The sequence below is a fragment of the Balaenoptera physalus genome, assembly GCF_965194825.1.
Source record: "Balaenoptera physalus genome assembly, chromosome: 17".
In the NCBI taxonomy this organism is placed as follows: Eukaryota; Metazoa; Chordata; class Mammalia; order Artiodactyla; family Balaenopteridae; genus Balaenoptera; species Balaenoptera physalus.
Window position 1 is genome coordinate 29977375 of NC_138895.1, and position 18226 is coordinate 29995600.

Genomic DNA, 18226 nt, shown 5'->3' on the forward strand with positions numbered 1-18226 from the left:
TATAGTAAAAGTGTTATAACCAATGCAGTCAACTGTCTTAAATCTTTAGGTATTAGTTCGAGTAGAAATTGTGTTATTTTGAAGTCTTAATTAAGACTTTAGATGTATTGCTGGTGTTTTGATTTGTTAATTACAAAAACTTTTAATCTGGGTATTAAAGTCCTAATGTACTTGAAAATAAATATTTATAATTCAGGTAGTTTACTGTTTCATGTAATATTATTTCCTCAAATAAACTGAATTCATGGCTTTTTCAAAATTATTGAAGTAAATCGTACTCTCCTGTATATTTGTTATAATTTTACCCTTACAGAAATGTGACCCCACAGACTACATTGGAATTTCGAGTTTGGAGTCATCACACTTTAAAAGCAGATGCTTTGTTAGGAAGAGCAACAGTAGATTTGAAACAAGCTCTGTTAATACACAATAGAAAATGTAAGTTTTTTGTTCTAGTCTTTGTTTCTTTAAAAGTTTATTTTAGACACTTTGAAAATATTCTGAAGTCCAAAAGCAAAAAAAAAAAAAGTTTTGTATTTATAAAGGAGTACTTCATTTATTGCCTATGATTGCTTTTAAGTTTATAGCATTATATGAAATAGGAAATATTTACCCTGGCATTTCTCTATCCAACAAATTTATACAAAATAATCCCAGTCATCCATGAGTATACCCGGTTATCAGTGACCATCAGTGATTTATTGTATACTTAAAGACTTGAAAAAAAATGATCATTATCTGAAGCTACTCTACTTTGTTTCTTGGCTGATAACAATTTTGTTTGTACAAAATAAATTCTAACTCTTAAATTTTCTTTTTCCATTATCTAACTAGTTCATTTTAGAAAATATGGAGAATATAGAAAATCACAGAGGAATATAAAAATTATCTGTAATTTTTACTAGCCAAGGATAACCATTCCTAATAATTTGGTCTCTCATTCATAGACGTAAATTTTTTTTTCTTCTTTGTATCTACTGGTTTATCCTCTTCTTTTTTTCATTTAAAAATATAATATGAGCGTTATGTTTCCATCATATTAAATTTTTCTAGTGTGAGGATTCTTAAAGTAGTTTAAGCTTCAATTATTTGTAAACTTCCTATCATGGTATGCAAAAACTTGGGGATATATACATGTATTTTTGATTCTGAGGAGAGAGTTTATTGCTTTTATCAAATTCTCAAAATACTGTGTGATCCAAAGAATATTAAAAACTGGACTCCTAGTTTATGATTTAACTAATTTATTATTTGATATTTAGGAGGTTTCTAATAGTTCACTCAAACTAATACCACTCTAAATCTTTATGTTCATCTTATTTCCTTAGAAATTTTCTTACTCCTAACAGATGTGCTAGGTTAAGGGTTAAAATGCTAATTTTTAAGATAAGTTAATTTTTTTAAAGTTTTTTCTGTTTTTAACAAAAATTCATGTGTAACTGAAAAATCTGTTTTTGATGTAGTTTTTGGACATAAAGAGTTATGAGTCAAGAAAATGTAAAAGCCACACTAGTTTTTATGTACAGTGATTTTTTTTTTTTTTTTAAATATTCTTTTAAGCATTGAAAGTTTAATTCCCTGCTATGTCATGGCTTTTGGTCATTGAATTCATCTTGGTTACAGAAATAAGTAGTAGGTCTTGTAAGCATACAGTACCTTGCTCGGTCTGATGGTGGCTAGATTTGTACTTTTTTCCGGGCTCTGTGACATTATTGGTATAAATATGTCATTCCTCAGTTAACCTACGTTATTTCAGAACTGAGTATTTGGTTTCAACTATTTATATGCTATTTCTGCTCTGGATTAAGCTTTTGCATGGGACCTCTTTTCTAGTACAAAAGTTATTTCTCATAATCTCACAACCCAGAGATAATGAGTGCTAACATTTTGATGAATTTTTGTCTACATGTGTATGTGTATAATAATCGAGATCATACTCGATTTCATGTATTCATTTCATCATACTTGATGACCACGTTTCATGTTCTTCTTAGCTCTCAATGTTATATCATGTGCATTTCTCTGTGTAATTCAGTGGTATTCTTTGAAAGCTAATTTAATAGTTTCATAATATTTTGTCACAAACTGTAAATTTTTTTTTTTTTTTTTTTTTACAAACTGTAATTTTTAAACCATGCTCCTACTGTTGCCATTTACTGTTTCCAAATCTGTTATATTAGACTGTACTGAGCCTTCTTGTAAAGATTATAATTACTCTCTATATAAAGATTTTAATATTTATCTGCCAAAGTAATTTTGTAGGAAGGTTGTAATGTCTGTATACTTGGAAATGAAACTCTTATAAATTGTATAAACTTAAAGCTATCTCTCTTGATTTAATTGAGCAGAATATGCTCAGAGGAAAAATAAAATTTTATAAACATTTGTGCATGTCTGAAGTCAGTGGCTTCAGAAATTGTAGTAGCAGCATCTTATACACCCTAGGCAGTCAGTAATTTTTTTTTTCTTTTTTTGAAAATTGAAAAGTGTATTAGTTTTCCAGGGCTGCCATACCAAAATACCACAGACTGGGTCACCTAAACCAGGGGTCCCCAACCCCTGGGCCACGGACCAGTAGCGGTCCGTGGCCTCTTAGGAACCCGGCCTCACAGCAGGAGGTGAGTGGCGGCGGACGAGCTAGCGGAGCTTCATCTGCTGTTCCCCGTGGCTCGCATTACCGCCTGAACCATTCTCCCACCCCCACCCCACCCCCCAAGTCCGTGGAAGAATTGTCCTCCATGAAACTGGTCCCTGGTGCCAGAAAGGTTGGGGACCGCTGGCCTAAACAATGTACTTTCTCACAGTTCTGGAAGCCTGAAGTCTGAGATCAAGGTGTTGACAGGGTTGGTTTCTTCAGAAGACTCTCTTCTTTGCTTGTAGATAGCCATCTTTGCCTTATATCGTCACATGGCCTTCCCTGTGTGTGTGTGTATCCCTGTCCAAATTTCCTTTTCTTAAAAGGACACCAGTCATATTGGATTAGGGCCACCGTGATGACCTCGTTTTAATTATCTCTTTAAAGATCGTGTTTCCAAATAAAGTCACCTTCTGAGGTACTAGAGGTTAGGACTTAAACATATGAATGGGATGGCATTGGGGGGTACACAATTCAGCCTATAACAAAAGGGAAGTAAATTAATTTCAAAAATTTAAAGCTGTGATAGAATAATAGTGCTTTAAAGGCAGACTTAAATGCCTATGGACATTAATCCCATAGGATTATGGCCATGACAAAAGCCATGACAATTTATTTATTGATTAAAGAAATTAATCTAAGTGAATTGCTGAAGCAAGAAGTAATTGCAGTTTTGACTAGAGCACAGGTTTTCTTATTCTTAGTTGCTTAATTTTGAATAGAAGTAATGGGAAGTTAACATCGTTCTAGACAACCTGTAGAATTTATAAATGTACTCATGATTGATAAAATCCTTGGTTGTCTTTGATTCAGCCTCTTGGTTTAGCACTTGGACATGTCCCTCTTCAAATTTATGAGGCTAATTTCTTCCTATACTCAGGGCCTTGACATTTTTTTCTCATAAGTTCATGTTTTTATGTATCCCTTCTCCTGATATATTTGGGGTGAGGGCAGAGGATTAATTCATTTGAATAGGTGTTTTTTTTTCTGAATATATTTACTTTCAGCCTTCATGGTATAGTATGAATTGTTACAGTCATCCGTAACCTTAAATAAAATTCTCAACTAATCCAACATAAAACCATCTGTATTTTCCCAGTAAAAATCCAGCTGCAGCTTACTAGGGAAGTTCTTTCACTTCTTCACATTTAAATCCTAGCGAGCCTTCGTGTCCTTAACCTTCATTTGTTTTGTGTAATAAGCCTAGTTGGATGGCGTCCAAACCCATGCAATCCTCTGATACATTGTCTCAGAACTTCTGTGGGTTTAACCCATCATTTGCACCTCAGCCTTTAGTAAGTTATGTGTTTGGATCACTTGAACACTGTTCTAAATTATGGAAATTATTTCGTTGGCTTTGCAGAAATATGTGGTATTTTTAGCTCTTTTTCTTTATGTCAGTAGCATTAGATACTGATATATGAGGTATATTTCTTCCTGTCAAACCTACTGTTTCTTAAGTTGCAAAGGAAAAATCCTTCTGTTGTCAAAGAAAAAGCCAAACAATAGTGGTAAGGACATATTTTAATCAGTAATATACTTTTGCAATAAGGAAGAGGGTCCAGCTTGATCTGATCTCAGCTTCAGTTTATACAGAGGTAATTGGGCCTTTCAAAGGAAGAATGAGGGAGTAGAAAGAGGGGTGAGTGGAAGCTAAGTGGAGTTAGGGAAGTGAAAAATTACAAGAGTTGATCAGTGGGAATGCAGTTAGGCCAGCTTTGTCTATTATTTAGAATTTTATTCTCCCACAGAGACTAAGACTGACTAAGACCCATCCTTCCTGGTGATTACATTTTAGATGAATAACTTTCAGGTCCCTGAGTAGGAGACACATACACATCTTAAAGGGACAGAGGAAGGATCCACCATTATAAGCCGTTTTAATAAATGCTTTGAGAAAGGGTGGCCTGTCACAGGTGTTGCCTTGAGCAAACAGTAAATTCTTTCAAGGCAGGCTAGGGTCTCCTTGAGTTGTTAGAAGTCTTTTAATTTTGGGGAGAGTAGGGTGGATAAAATCTTTTGTGCGGAGAGTTTGCAGTTTTTATGGGCCAAGGTTGAGGCCTAGTGGAGAAGGTGGCTCAGAGGAGCCTGAATTGAATTTGGGCCAGGAGAAAATCTTTGTCATCACATTCATGGGTCAACAGTGTAAGAGCAGTGTAGCTAATTCCAAGGTTGAAGTGAATACAGAACTTCACTTTATATTTCAATTTTGAAACTGACAGAGCCACTTTAAACACTCCAGAGGGGAGTCAGATGGCTGCCTTTCAAACACTGGCATTACACTGTTTTTTTTATTTTTTTCATTTTTTTATGGTGTTAGTAGCTTTTGTCAACAAAAGTATTTTGAAATCCATTAAAATCACTTCAAATTGAATTATGTCCAAAATGATTTACAATGAAAATTATCTCTTTACATTAAATGGTAGGGAAACAGAGCAGAGAAATGTGTCATTTATGATAGAAGACAGAGCATAGTCAAATTTAAGTTTATTAAAGCAGTTGCCTTTAGCCTTATTTACTTAGTCAATACTAGTTATTTGTTTAGTTTACTAAGTCTTAAGTTCTCTTTTTAAAATTCACTTAGCATCGGCACAAACTAAGATATTTTAAGCCAAGGTTTTGAACAAACAGTTTTTTCATTACTGGTGATAAATGCATTTCTGTTCTTTAGAAAGATTTTTAGGATTGAAATTACTAGGTGAAAGGGAATGAACAGTTTTAAGCCTCTAGCTATGCACAGTTGTCTAGTTGCTTTCCTGAAAAGTTATAATAATTTGTACACAAAATGTAGCATCTGAGAGTGCCCATTTGGAAATATACGCCCCACTAATAGATTAAAAAAAAATGTATATTTTTCTTACCAGAGTATTTCTTTAACTATTAATAAAGTCAGATGTTTATTGATCATTCATATTTCATCGTTTGTGATTGTCATGTTCTTTGTACATTTTTTATTGATTTCTTTTTTTTCTCACTGATTTATAAAAGCTCTTAGTTTTTTCTCCCAATCATTTGCCTCTATTTTTTGTCCCCAGTTTTGATTTATAGAAGTTTAATATTATTTCAGTCATTAAAGTTTATTCATTTTCCATTGTTATTATGCTCAAAGAATCCTTTCCAGTCCTTATATTTAATAGTTATCTATTTTCTTCTACATTTTTTACTTTATTTTTACTTTAATTTCTTTTATAAATTCTGAAATTTATTTTGTTACATGATAGAAGATGGGAACCTAACACATTGACTCATAGTATGATATAATGGAAAGACTTAGGATTCAGAAGACCTGGTTATTCTTGGGATTGTTACTTACAAGCTTTTGTAACCTAATGTACTCGTTCTTTTCTAAAATTCTGTTATAATCATATTTATGTGTATGTTTGCCAGCCTCCAAAGTGACCCTTATACATTCCTACCTTCTGCTATTTGGTACATTTGTGTAGTCCCCTCCCACATTGAAACAGAGATGGTCTGTGTGACCAACAGAATATGCAGAAGTAATGGTATATGACCTCCAAGACTTGGTCAGTGAAGACATTTCAGCTTTTGCCCTGGGCTCTTAGATTACTCACTCCAGGAAGAAAGTCTCCGCCGTGAAGACTCTCGACAGGTCTGTAGAGGGGCCCAAGTGGAGAGGAACTGAGGCTTCTTCTCAGCAGTCAATCCCAATTTGTCAACTCTGTGTACGAGCCACCCTTTAGGCAGATTTTTCTACCCCTCCCAAATTCCTGGCCCACAGAAACTGTGAGCAGTATTAAGTAGCTATTGTTATTTTAAGTGACTGAATTTTAGGATAATTTGTTACCTAGCAGTAGATAATACTGTGTGCAAGAAAAAAATAGCTTCAGAATGTGATTCTGAGTTAAATCTAATTCTGTAAAATGCCTTGAAAACCAAGATTTTTGAAGATCTCTTGTTTTCTGTGGGGACAGAAAGAGTGTGTGTTTTTGACAAGTCCATGATGAAAGAATAAATTGTCTAGTCATATATGTAGCTTCCTAGAAACTCAGGTTCAGATTGTTCTTTTCCCCAGTTAAAACTAAGGAAGAATGTCCAGGCGGTAGGAAATAATCAGCTACTGCCTTGTAAGTTTCCTGAGGATGGCTCTATCTTAATAGTTTATTTTAAATTTTATTAAGCACCTACCTTCTGTCAGATACTGAGGATACATCACTGAATTAGCTGAATAAGATCTCTGCTCTATTGGAGACTTCAGTTTAGTTGGGGAGATGGACCCCGCTGCCCCCCACCCCCCAGTTCTGGTGGTAAGTCCATTGAAGGAAATAAGTGGAGCGATGGTAGGGAGGAGGTCTACTTTAGGCTGGTCAGGGTTTATCCTGCTTTCCCAGAGTGCACTATCTGGCACACACTAGGCAATCACATATTGAATGGATGAATATGTCTGAGTTGACTTGTTTATACTGTAATAAAATAATACCCTCATATTCCAGCCCCCCCAACACACACGTAGAGAGAATTATTTATGTGATAGTCCTCCCAATTTTATGACTCAGAAATGTTATATCTCAATCTTCCATGTTATAATTGTGAGAGGCTAGATGTTGTGAACAACCCCCCACTGCAGAACAGTTAGGTCCTGGATAGGATGAGTTTCTGTGTCATTGATGAGTTTTGCAAAGAGGCAGGAGTGGTCTCCAAGGACCCCCTTCTTCCAAAAAAAAAAAAAAAGACAAAGAAAACCTTATGAACTAGAGTTAGATTGGTGGATGATGCTGATAGCACTTTTGGTTGACAGCCAGGTAGGGGAGCTGAGCTTAGACTCCTGTAATCTTGACTCTTGGGGTGCCCTCACACCACTGAAAGAATAAGAAACCGGCCCCGCCTGTACTAAAGCCCAAAGATTACCCTTAGATTAATATCAGAAAATGAACTCACCATCAAAGATTACAAATTATAAGAAGCCACCCCTAAGCAGAGGTTGGCAAACATTTTCTGTAAAGGACCAGATGGTAAATATTTAGGCTTTGCAGGTCATATAATCTCTGTTGCACCTATTCGACTCTTCCATTGTAGTTGGAAAGCAGCCATAGAAAATATGTACATGAATGAGCATGGCTGTGTTCAAATAAAACAGTATTTACAAAAACAGGTAATGGGCCAGATTTGGCCTATGGTCTATAGTTTGCTGGCCCCTGGATTCATTGTTATCCAAAGCAGGATGATAAAGAGGAAGTCATGCTTTCATCAAAGTGAAATGCATGACACCAAAGACAAAAAAAAGCAGCTATGGAGAAAAACAGGTCATTTGCAAAGATTTGTAAATCAGGCTTACATAATTAGCAGTAATAGGATAAGATGGTGGAAAAATATATTCAAAGAGTTGAGAGATCATTATCAATACGGAGTTGGCATGCCCAACAAATCTTTCAGGATGAGACTCCAAACATTTACAGATTTTTAAAAATGAGAGAATTTACCACCAAGAGACCTACTTTAAAGTGATTTTGAAAGGCTATTCTTTTTTTTTTTTTTTAATTTTTATTGGAGTATGGTTGATCTACAATGTAGTGTTAGTTTCAGGTGTACAGCAAAGTGAATACATATATCCACTCTTTTTTAGATTCTTTTCCCATATAGGCTATTCTTTAAGAATCTACTCAAAGCCTATTGAGTAAAAAGCTATTCTTTAAGAATCTACTCAAATAGCTAAATATTTTAGGAATGAGAGCTAAACTTCCAAATTCTAGATACTTTAAATAGAGAAAGGTGACAAAAATGAAATAGAATGAAATAGAATGGTGGTCAATATAGTTTTCTTCAGACATAGATTATTAGAATCTAGATAAAACTGAAATTCATGCTTTTGTAGGGTTGGGTTTTTTTTTTTTTGGTACTTTAATATTAATATTTCCTCTAGTTTCTCTGTTTTTATTAATGTTGATTTTGTGATGTGGAGTGGAAATGAGGTTTATGGTGGTGAAAATGATTGGGGTAGGTCTTCTACAAGGTTTTCTTTATTACATGGTTCTTAAATTTTTTGCAAAGAATTCCTGTCTAATGGTTAGTTGTTACAGATTTTTTTTTTTTGTCTTGTATTTTCTGTACTTGGGTAATTAGTCGATATGTTTGTGCTAGACATTTGGTAAATGGAAAAAAAAAACCCAACAAATTTGTTAAATATAGGAGGGACCAAAGTCAAGGACATAATCTAAGAAGAAATATGTTTCATGATTTCAGAAGTGAAGATCAGATTGAAGTAACTGGCCTCATTTTGGATAATAATGGGATCACTAATACTTTTGATATGTATTCTGTGGGATAGGAGAAGTTGAAGCAAAATGACTTTGAGTTTAAGTAAGAATTAGATATCCTAATAATAGGAAGAAATATTTGGCCTTATATGAAAAAGAAATAATAAACTATTACCATTTATTGAGCACTTACTGTGTGTCAGATGTGGTGCTAAGAACTTTCTCTGTGACTTTGCATTTGGACCTTATGACAGTTCCTTTAGTTTGTTGCTTCTGTTATCTCCATTTTGTAATGAGGAAACTGAGGCTTTAAGTAGCTTGACTACTTACTCAAATACAGCTAGAAGTTCCTGAGCTGGAATTAAGAACCAAACCCCCTGACTCTCCAGCAGAAATTTTGCCTTAACCACAAGTCTTATGTGGTACCTTGGGCCAAAGAGCAAGTTTAGGCAATTGCTGAGCTTATTATCTAGATATATTTGTATATTCTCAGAGGTTTATACTGTGCAAAGGGACAATGAAAGATGATCTTGAAAGTATGTGGTAGAGGGAAAGGAGTTATTCAACTAGGTGAGAAAGGAAGTGATTCTGGTGTAGTGTAGAAGGGCCTATATATAGATAAAAACACAAATAATTCTTTCCACATGTAGCCGTCAAGCACTGAATTAGAGTAATTCTTGATATGTAGTTTTGATTTCTAAAATGTATTTTTGTATATAACAAAAGTGTTTAAATTAGGTTTGTGTTTTTTTCCCCCTAGTGGAAAGAGTGAAAGAACAATTAAAACTTTCCTTGGAAACCAAGAATGGTGTTGTGCAAACTGGTGAATTAACTGTTGTGCTTGATGGACTGGTGATTGAGCAAGAAAATAGAACAAACTGCAGCTCATCTCCAACCAGTAAGCTAATAACTTCATGTGTTTTCAAAATTTGAAGGAAAAAAGAAAACAGCAAGAAGTATATAAAAACCTAGTGTCTTTCTTTTCTGTCATTCAGGGGAAATACAGCAAAATGGTGATGCCTTACATGAAAATGGAGACCCTTCGGCAAGGACAACCACCAGGTAGAATGTTTTATTTTAGTATTTGTGACAAAGTAATGTAACATTTCCCACATATGAAGTTTTTAACCTTAGTTTAGAGTTTGCCATAGAATTTAAAAGCTTATATCTAAGCATATCATTTGGTTGAATTCTTATCAAAGTAGTTTTTAGAAAAATAACAGCTTTAATGAGATAATACACATATCATAAGAATAACATGTATATTTCAGTGGTTTTTAGGTTAACAGAGTTGGGTAACCATCACTGCTGTCTAATTTCAGAACATTCTTACCATCTTCAAAAAGAAACTCTGTACACATGAGCATTCTCTCTCCATCCCTCTTTCCTCCCAGCTCCTGGCAGCCACTAATCTTCTGTCTCAGTGGATTTGCCTGTTCTGGCCATTTCTTGTAAATGGTATCATATAATATATGATCTTCTGTTACTGGCTTCTTTTACTTAGCATAAGGTTCATCCATGTTGTAGCAGGTGTCAGAACTTCATTCTTTTTTATTGGAAATGGCTTTTAAAAATCTGTATTTAGGCATATTTTATCAGTAAATAGAGTCAGATAATGTGGGAAAATGGTTATCTTATTGCTGTCTGAATTGGCAGCTTCCTGTAATCACTAGAAGATAGATGGTGCACAGATTGTGGTCTCCCCTCAGAGATCATCCTGCCATCTCTGTGATTCCCATACGTTCACGTTTGATGACAGTTAATAGAGACTTTCTGTTTGAAATAATTTGTATTAGAATAAAAGCATGTTAAAGCTCAAATATAGTGGAATGAACACCTGAAAATATGAAAACATATTGCTGTGAAATTGACTTGTTGCATTTGAAAAAGCATGCCGGTATATGACAAAGTGTGACTTTTATTAATCTACAGTTACTAATATTACTCCTAAATTGCCATTAAATGATTTTCATAGAGCACTTGAACAGATCAGTATGTCTTCTGAATATATATTTGGCTTAAATTTATTCAGTATCCACATTATAATTTACACTGAGAAAATTCAGGACTGAAAAGGTACAACAGGTAGATTAAAATGCATTAGCGTGTGTGCATGTATATGTATGTACATATATATATCTGTTCTTAATAATTTTTGAAATACAATTTTAGATGGGTAAAGGAGCTTGAATCACTACCAACCTAAAACCTAATATTGTTTACTATATAGTAACACATTCTGAATCAAAGATTAGTTCTACAGCACCAGGAGAACTTGAGTTGGGTTCTTTTACTTGGACTGCCAGATCACTGATCCTTGCTGGGTGGCTTGGGAGGGGTGTACAGATCACTTGGGAAATATTTCAAAACTTTACCTGCCTGAAGTTCCTCAATACATCTCATTCCAAATATATAGGTGACAAGGGAAAGTATCATTTATCGTCCAGATACTTACTGAGTACCTCTTTGGTGCCAGACAGTAGTCCAGGCAGTAAGGATACAGTCCTGTTCCTGTGAAATTTTCATTCTGGTGGGATAGAGGTAGTTAGTAAACAAGTGAAGAAGTAAATTAGCTAATTGGAGATAGTGGTAAGAACTATGAAGTCACTGAAACACAGGACAGGGTGACAGGAATGTAAAGGAGCCTGTTTTAAAGAGAAATGTCAGGGGGATCATCTCTGAGGAAGTGCCATTTGAGCTAAAATTAGAAGGCCAAAAATGTACCATCCATGGAGAGATTTCAGGGAAGAGCATTCCAGACAGAGGAAATAACAAGTAAAAAGACCCTATTTCTAGTTAATTTACGCTCTGCAGACTCTTCTAACTCTAGAATATATTTAACCTTTCTTTGATAATCTTCTAAGTCATTATAATTTTACTCCCTGTATCTAATAATTTATAATAAACATTTGAAGACTTTTCAGCATGATTTTCGTATAAAATTGATTTACTAGTATATCTGCTGCAAGGTGGGCAAGGAAGAACTTGGAGAGAAATAGATCAGAGAGATAGATTGGGTGGGACAACTGAGATGTGATCTGATTTATATTTTTTAAAAATTTAAGGCTGCTCTCTGGAGAAGAGATACAGGGTGACCTGTGTATATGGAAAAGCTCTCTTGGTCACTTACATGGTATCACCTAACTCCCTGCCAAAATGTTTGATTTTGTAGTTGTAGATATATTTATTTATTTATTTGCAGTAATGAATACACTGTAAATTCTTCTAACTCTGGGATATAATATCTAGCTTTTTCTGATCATCACGTACTCATTATTTTAGTGCTGGTACATAATAACTTGTGATCAATTTTTTAAGAATTTTTTGGTCTTTCAGTATTCAATAAAATTCTAATAAACAGTTTGGAATTGATTTTTATGTTTCATGACCTTTTTGAAAATACTTTCAGAGCATTTTAAAATAAATATTAATATTCTTAAGACCATTTAAGTCTATTTAAGACCATTTAGAATGTACAAATTGAACATTGGTTTGAGGGACTGAATTCATTTTGACTTAGTGTATTTGTATATCTCAATATATTGATACATTTGTCTGACAGTGTGGATACATTAGAACTGAAAGTAATTTAAACTTTAATATAGCAAAGTATGTAATAAAATGTAAAAAATAACCTGTTAAAAAAGTAATCAGGGTATCTTTTGTTCATTACTCTTTATACCTATCATTTTGCTTCAGTGTTAAGAACTTGGTAAATATTTCTTATGCAACTTCTGATGAAAAGTTATTTAATTGTGGACTTCCCTGGTGGCACAGTGGTTGGGAGTCTGCCCGCCAATGCAGGGGACACAGGTTTGAGCTCTGGTCCAGGAAGATCCCACATGCCGCAGAGCAACTAAGCCCATGCACCACAACTACTGAAGCCCGTGTGCCTCGAGCCCATGCTCCGCAACAAGAGAAGCCACCGCAACGAGGAGTCTGTGCACTGCAACGAAGAATAGCCCCCGCTCGCTGCAACTAGAGACAGCCCGCGCGCAGCAATGAAAACCCAACATGGCCAAAAATAAATAAATAAATAAGTTATTTAATTGTACTTAATTCATTGAAGTAAGGCTTTTTTTCTTTTTTTTTTATAGGTTGGCTGCTGAAGGTACTAATGGAATAGATAATCACGTACCTACAAACACTGTAGTACAAAACTCATGCTGTTCATATGTAGTTAATGGAGACAACACACCTTCATCTCCATCTCAGGTTGCTGCCAGACCCAAAAACACACCAGCTCCAAAACCACTCACATCTGAGCCTGCCAATGACACTGGTAAGCATGGCTACTTATGACACATTGTTTAAATGAAAACTAAATTAAATTTTATGTATCTATACCTGTACTTTTCTTATCGTACAATCTTTCTTAATCTTCAGTTTTATAAAAGGAACGGGAAGATTACAATACCTGAGATTTTTTCTAGTAATTTGAATTTTTCTAGATTATTTAGGAAGATATTCCAAAAATGCATTAGTTTAGAAATAACCACACATTTCACTAAGCAAGTACTTACTTGATAGCTAGATTCTTAGGCTGTATGCTATAAAAAATACTATTTAATTCATAATATAGACTATATTTCTAAAAGAACTTGAGGGAATTCATTGATTTGTTAGTAATGAATGGTTCCTTTAACCTGTCTTTTACCATACAAATATTTACTTCTTGGCACGTAATTTAGTAGTAAAATGTACTGTGAGCTGATATAACTCTCCAAAAGTTTTATATTTTCTAAGAGTAACTCTTATTCTATTATAGGACTGCCTAAGGAAGATTCTTTTCTATAATCCTGTCTTTCAATGGATTCAGCTGTAATATTCATAAATCATTTTTTTGTTTGATCTTTATAAATTAACTCAGATGAATTTCTTGAAACTCAAATCTTAGGACTTGCTTCAGATTACTAGCATATGTCTTGGGGCTAGAGTTGGAATCCTATTCTTTTCATTCCAGAGCCTATATTCTTTCCTTCGTCTATTTATGGGAAAGTATTAAAAAGTAGAAACATGTACGGAAGTAATTTAGTAATTAAATGAAAATAGACAGGTTTATAGATAAGACTATTGTATATTTATACCCAAGATTGGGGGGATATTTACCATGCATTTTGTGAGTTTTTTGTAAACGTGGGAACTGACATGAATGGTTTTTTGAAAATTTAATTTGTTTATTAATGCTGCCCTTTTTTAAAAAAGATAGACTTAAAGATCCTAAGTACCCACAATAAGTAGACTTATTAGTCATTAATTTAAGGTGTCTGGAAAATGCAGAGAAGATAAACACAGATAACCAGGGTGAAATTAGTGAGCAGAATGCATTTATTTTCTGATTCTGGTATCCTTTCTAGTAAGAACATTTGCCTCAGATTTATTAGCAGAAGGGAAAAGGAAACATTTTATATTATTCAGAATTGTCTCTAAATTAAGAACAGACCAGTTAAAATAGCTCCTATTGGGAATTTCCTGGCGGTCCAGTGGTTAGGATTCGGTGCTCTCACTGACGGGGCCCTATTTGATCTCTGGTCGGGGAACTAAGATTCCACAAGCCTCGCGGCCAAGAAAAACCAAAAAGCAAACAAAAAAAACCAGCTCCTATTCCTGATATTCTGTCTTTTATGAATCTATATGAAAAGGTACCATAATGTGACCAACATCCTCACTAATTCCAAGAGAGTAAATACAATAGTGAGTTTCCTAGAACTCTGACTTATATTATCTCGCCTAAATTAAATTTATAGTTTTAAAAAATAGTCTGGGAAAAGTACCTATGGGAAGGACAAATAATTTATTTTTTTTAAATATCACACATAGAAAAATGGCTTATCTGAGTACCAGAGTTCTTAACAATGAAACATAAGTCCAGTGCTTTTAGCCTATGGATTTTTAGGTTATCAAATAATTACCCATACCAAAAACCACACACACACACACACAAAAACTAGTTATCTACCCATAAATAAATTTACATTATAAGCATTGTAACTTCCTTGAGAACACTCCATAGAGCTGTAAAAAATAAAAATAATACCCTTATGTGACCAGGCTTGATTTGTTATATGGGATTATCATTGGATTCAGAATGGTAGATCCAATTCCATTATTTCTGGAAGTAATTAGATAGCAGTGCCAATTCTTGATTAAGTCTACGCTTTATTCACGAGAATTATAAGAATGTTGAATGCTCATTTCAGAAAGGCTTATGCAACCATTCTGTTTTGTTCTCGTTATCACCTTCCATTTAAAGTATATGGAATTTGGGGATTTATCTCTTCTTTCTAAAATATTTAGCTGCTAGAGTAGATTGGCCAAAGTATCCATTGACCACTACATAGTTGCATGTTTCAGCTTTCAGGCTTATTCAGATGTTGATGCAAAAGAGAGAAGGACTTACTGAGTTCCCCCCTCATTGTAGAATCTCTTATTTATATTCTACAGCTTGTTAAATACTTTATAGACTGTTTCTGTTGGGAACAGATTCACTTTCCACATTCTTCTCTTATTTATCCTTGCCTGAAATTTCAAGGTGAAAGTAAAACACACACATGGGCGACTAGAAATGAAGGCTCCATTGTAAATAATTCCCAAGACATTCACAATAATTGCAAGGAAACCTAAGACAATCAGAATAATAGCTAATATTTGTGCTACACATGTTCTAAACACTATATGTTCATTGACTGATTTAACTCTCACAATAACTCTTCAGAATAAGTGCTAGTATTTTTCTTGTGAAGGAACTGAGGCACAAAGAGATCCCAGCTAGTAGAGGAGCTGTAATTGACATCCACCTCTTTGGCTCTCACCTCTCTGCTTTCCTGTTCATTTAGATGTGTGTGATTTTTATAGTGTCTCAGAGTTGCGATGTTCATCTTTTATACCATAATAAGCTTCAAATATATTTCCCCAGTCAACTTAGTGATTGTGTTTGCATGTTCTTTTTGTCGTTGGTGACATCTGACCAAACAATCCAACTGTCATCATTCCATTGGCTGGTTTACAAAGGCTTCTGGAACCTACTCTGTTGGTAGCAGTCACTTAACCAATGTCATCTGTATGATCTGTCATCCCTTAGTAGGATGATGAATTCAGGTATCTTTTCAAGGGGTAGTCTCCTTTAAGGTGTTGGTGTAAAAATAGGGTTTTTTTCTAATCAGGAACTTTAAAAATCAGTTTTCACTGTTGGAGTGCTGATGGGGTGGAAGTGTGCATGTTCTGTGTATAACACATTACGTGTTTTTAATCCATTACTTGTGATCCCAAAATCCTAAAATCTTTTTTTCTTTTGGTTGTGTTGGGTCTTTGTTGCTCCACGCAGGCTTTCTCTAGTTGTGGCGAGTGGGGGCTACTCTCTGTTGCGGTGCGCAGGCTTCTCATTGCAGTGGATTCTCTTGTTGCAGAGCACAGGCTCTAGGTGCGTGGGCTTCAGTAGTTGCAGCACGCGGGCTCAGTAGTTGCGGCACACGGGCTCTAGAGCGCAGGCTCAGTAGTTGTGGCTCATGGGCTTAGTTGCTCCGCGGCCTGTGGGATCTTCCTGGATCAGGGATCGAACCTGTGTCCCCTGCGTTGGCAGGTGGATTTTTAACCACTGCGCCACCAGGGAAGACCCCCAAAATCCTAAAATTTTTAAAACCAAAAGTTTTTTTGGTAAACTCATTTGATGGCAAAATGACTGGGACTGACTTGAGGGTATTTATAATTTTTTGTGCTTAGTACGAGTATCCTTTTGTTTTGCTACAGAAGTAATACTGTGTTTAATTAGTGTATAGGCCCCAATCTGACTTGGTATTAGTGTAATAGACAATATATGTGCCATACTATCTTTCTGAATTCTGAAGTTATGAATTCTGGAAGTCACTTGGTCCCAGGAGTTTCAGATAAGGGATTGTGGGCCTGGAGCTGAATACAAATGATTTCTTTTCACCAAAGACAGTATTGTACATGAGGACTTTTGGAGGGGAGGGCATTTTCCCCTCACCCCCAACCTGTTCTTTTGAGTCTTAAGAGGATCCATTTTGGGATTTTCCTTTGGTCTCTTACATGTCATTTTTTTCTAAGAATTCTTAGATTGTTTGGATGGAATATATATATAATGGAAACTCAAAACTACCTCTCTAGCTCTGTAATTTAAACAGGTGTATTGACTGTGTTATTAAATCCTTCATATACTTAATATTTCTACTAATGCTCTTTTTATCTGCCTAGTTTTGACAGAGGTATGTTCACTTCTTCCTCTGTGATTTGTCTTTGTTTAACATTTATTGTTTTAGTATGCCAGGCATGTTATAACTGTTGAAAATACAAAAGTGAACAAGTCTGACAAAGTGTTTGCATTCTGAACTCAATGAAAAGGAAATAAAAACAAATAACATATTTCAGAACGTGAGAAAACAGTCTAATATGTAGCCTGGGGGGACGGTGGGGCAGGTGCAGCATTAAGTAAGATACCCCAGCACTGCCTTTCCGAAGGAGTGGTTGAGTCTGGACTCTGCGTGATAAGAAGCAGCCAGTCAGGAGCTATTCTGAGACGGTGGGAACAGCAAGTGCACATCCCTGAATGGGAGGGAGTTTGTTCTATTCAAGGAACAGAAAGGAGACCATTGTGAGAAGTCAAGTGTAGCTGTGGAGTAGACTGTGTAGAGTCTTTGTCATGAGCTGTGGTAAAGAGTTTGGAATTTATTCTGGTTGTAATGGGTATGTTTAATTAGGGCGTGAAAACATCTGTTGTATGCTTTTATAAGATTACTTTGGCTGCTATTTGGAGACCGGATTGGAGTTGGACCGGGAGTTGGACCAGAGAGGAAGCAGGCAGACCAATTAGGACGCTATTGCAGTCGAGTAAAAAACAAGGAACGGTGGACAGGGGTAGTGGTGTAGACGGAGAGAAGAGCTGAGAGCACTTGCAGTTGAATTGTTGTAGGAGAGAAGTTTTTGCCTTGAACAACTGAAAGGTGCTATTTAATAATTAATTTTCTTCCTCTGTTTTTAACAGTTTGTGTAGCATGTGCTATGTTTTAGTATGCATAAGGGTTTATGATTCTTTCTTATTGGACTGGATTGTCTTTTGTCAAATATTCCTCTTTTCCCGTTTAGTGTTATTTTGCTTTGAAAATACTATTGCTAATCTTTTCTTTTTTTGGAAATTAATTTCTGCATTGTTGAAGAGTGAAAATTAAGTGAGAAAATTCACTTTGACCATCATATATCAATTCTGAACATCATGTAAGAGACCCAGAATTTAGTCTCTCTGCACATTGTCTTTTCTTCATGTTGTCCAACAGTGTTGAGTACCGGTAGCACTATAAACATTTTATTTTTTATATTTTGTTATTGATTTTTTTTCTCCCAAAGCTACTCTCCCCTGTAGTTGGTA

The 18226-nt window shown here is 35.1% G+C and overlaps 1 protein-coding gene across 3 annotated transcripts in view; it reads left to right on the plus strand.

Annotated features, from left to right (window-relative positions):
* The window catches only part of WWP1 (WW domain containing E3 ubiquitin protein ligase 1), a 106658-nt gene that overhangs the window by 42942 nt on the left and 45490 nt on the right, over positions 1-18226 (plus strand). For all 3 annotated transcript variants that reach the window (XM_082433972.1, XM_082433970.1, XM_082433971.1), the window contains 4 exons: positions 314-438; positions 9608-9745; positions 9843-9909; positions 12945-13129. In XM_082433972.1, the coding sequence (XP_082290098.1) occupies positions 314-438; positions 9608-9745; positions 9843-9909; positions 12945-13129 (515 nt within the window). The remainder of the gene's footprint in view (positions 1-313; positions 439-9607; positions 9746-9842; positions 9910-12944; positions 13130-18226) is intronic.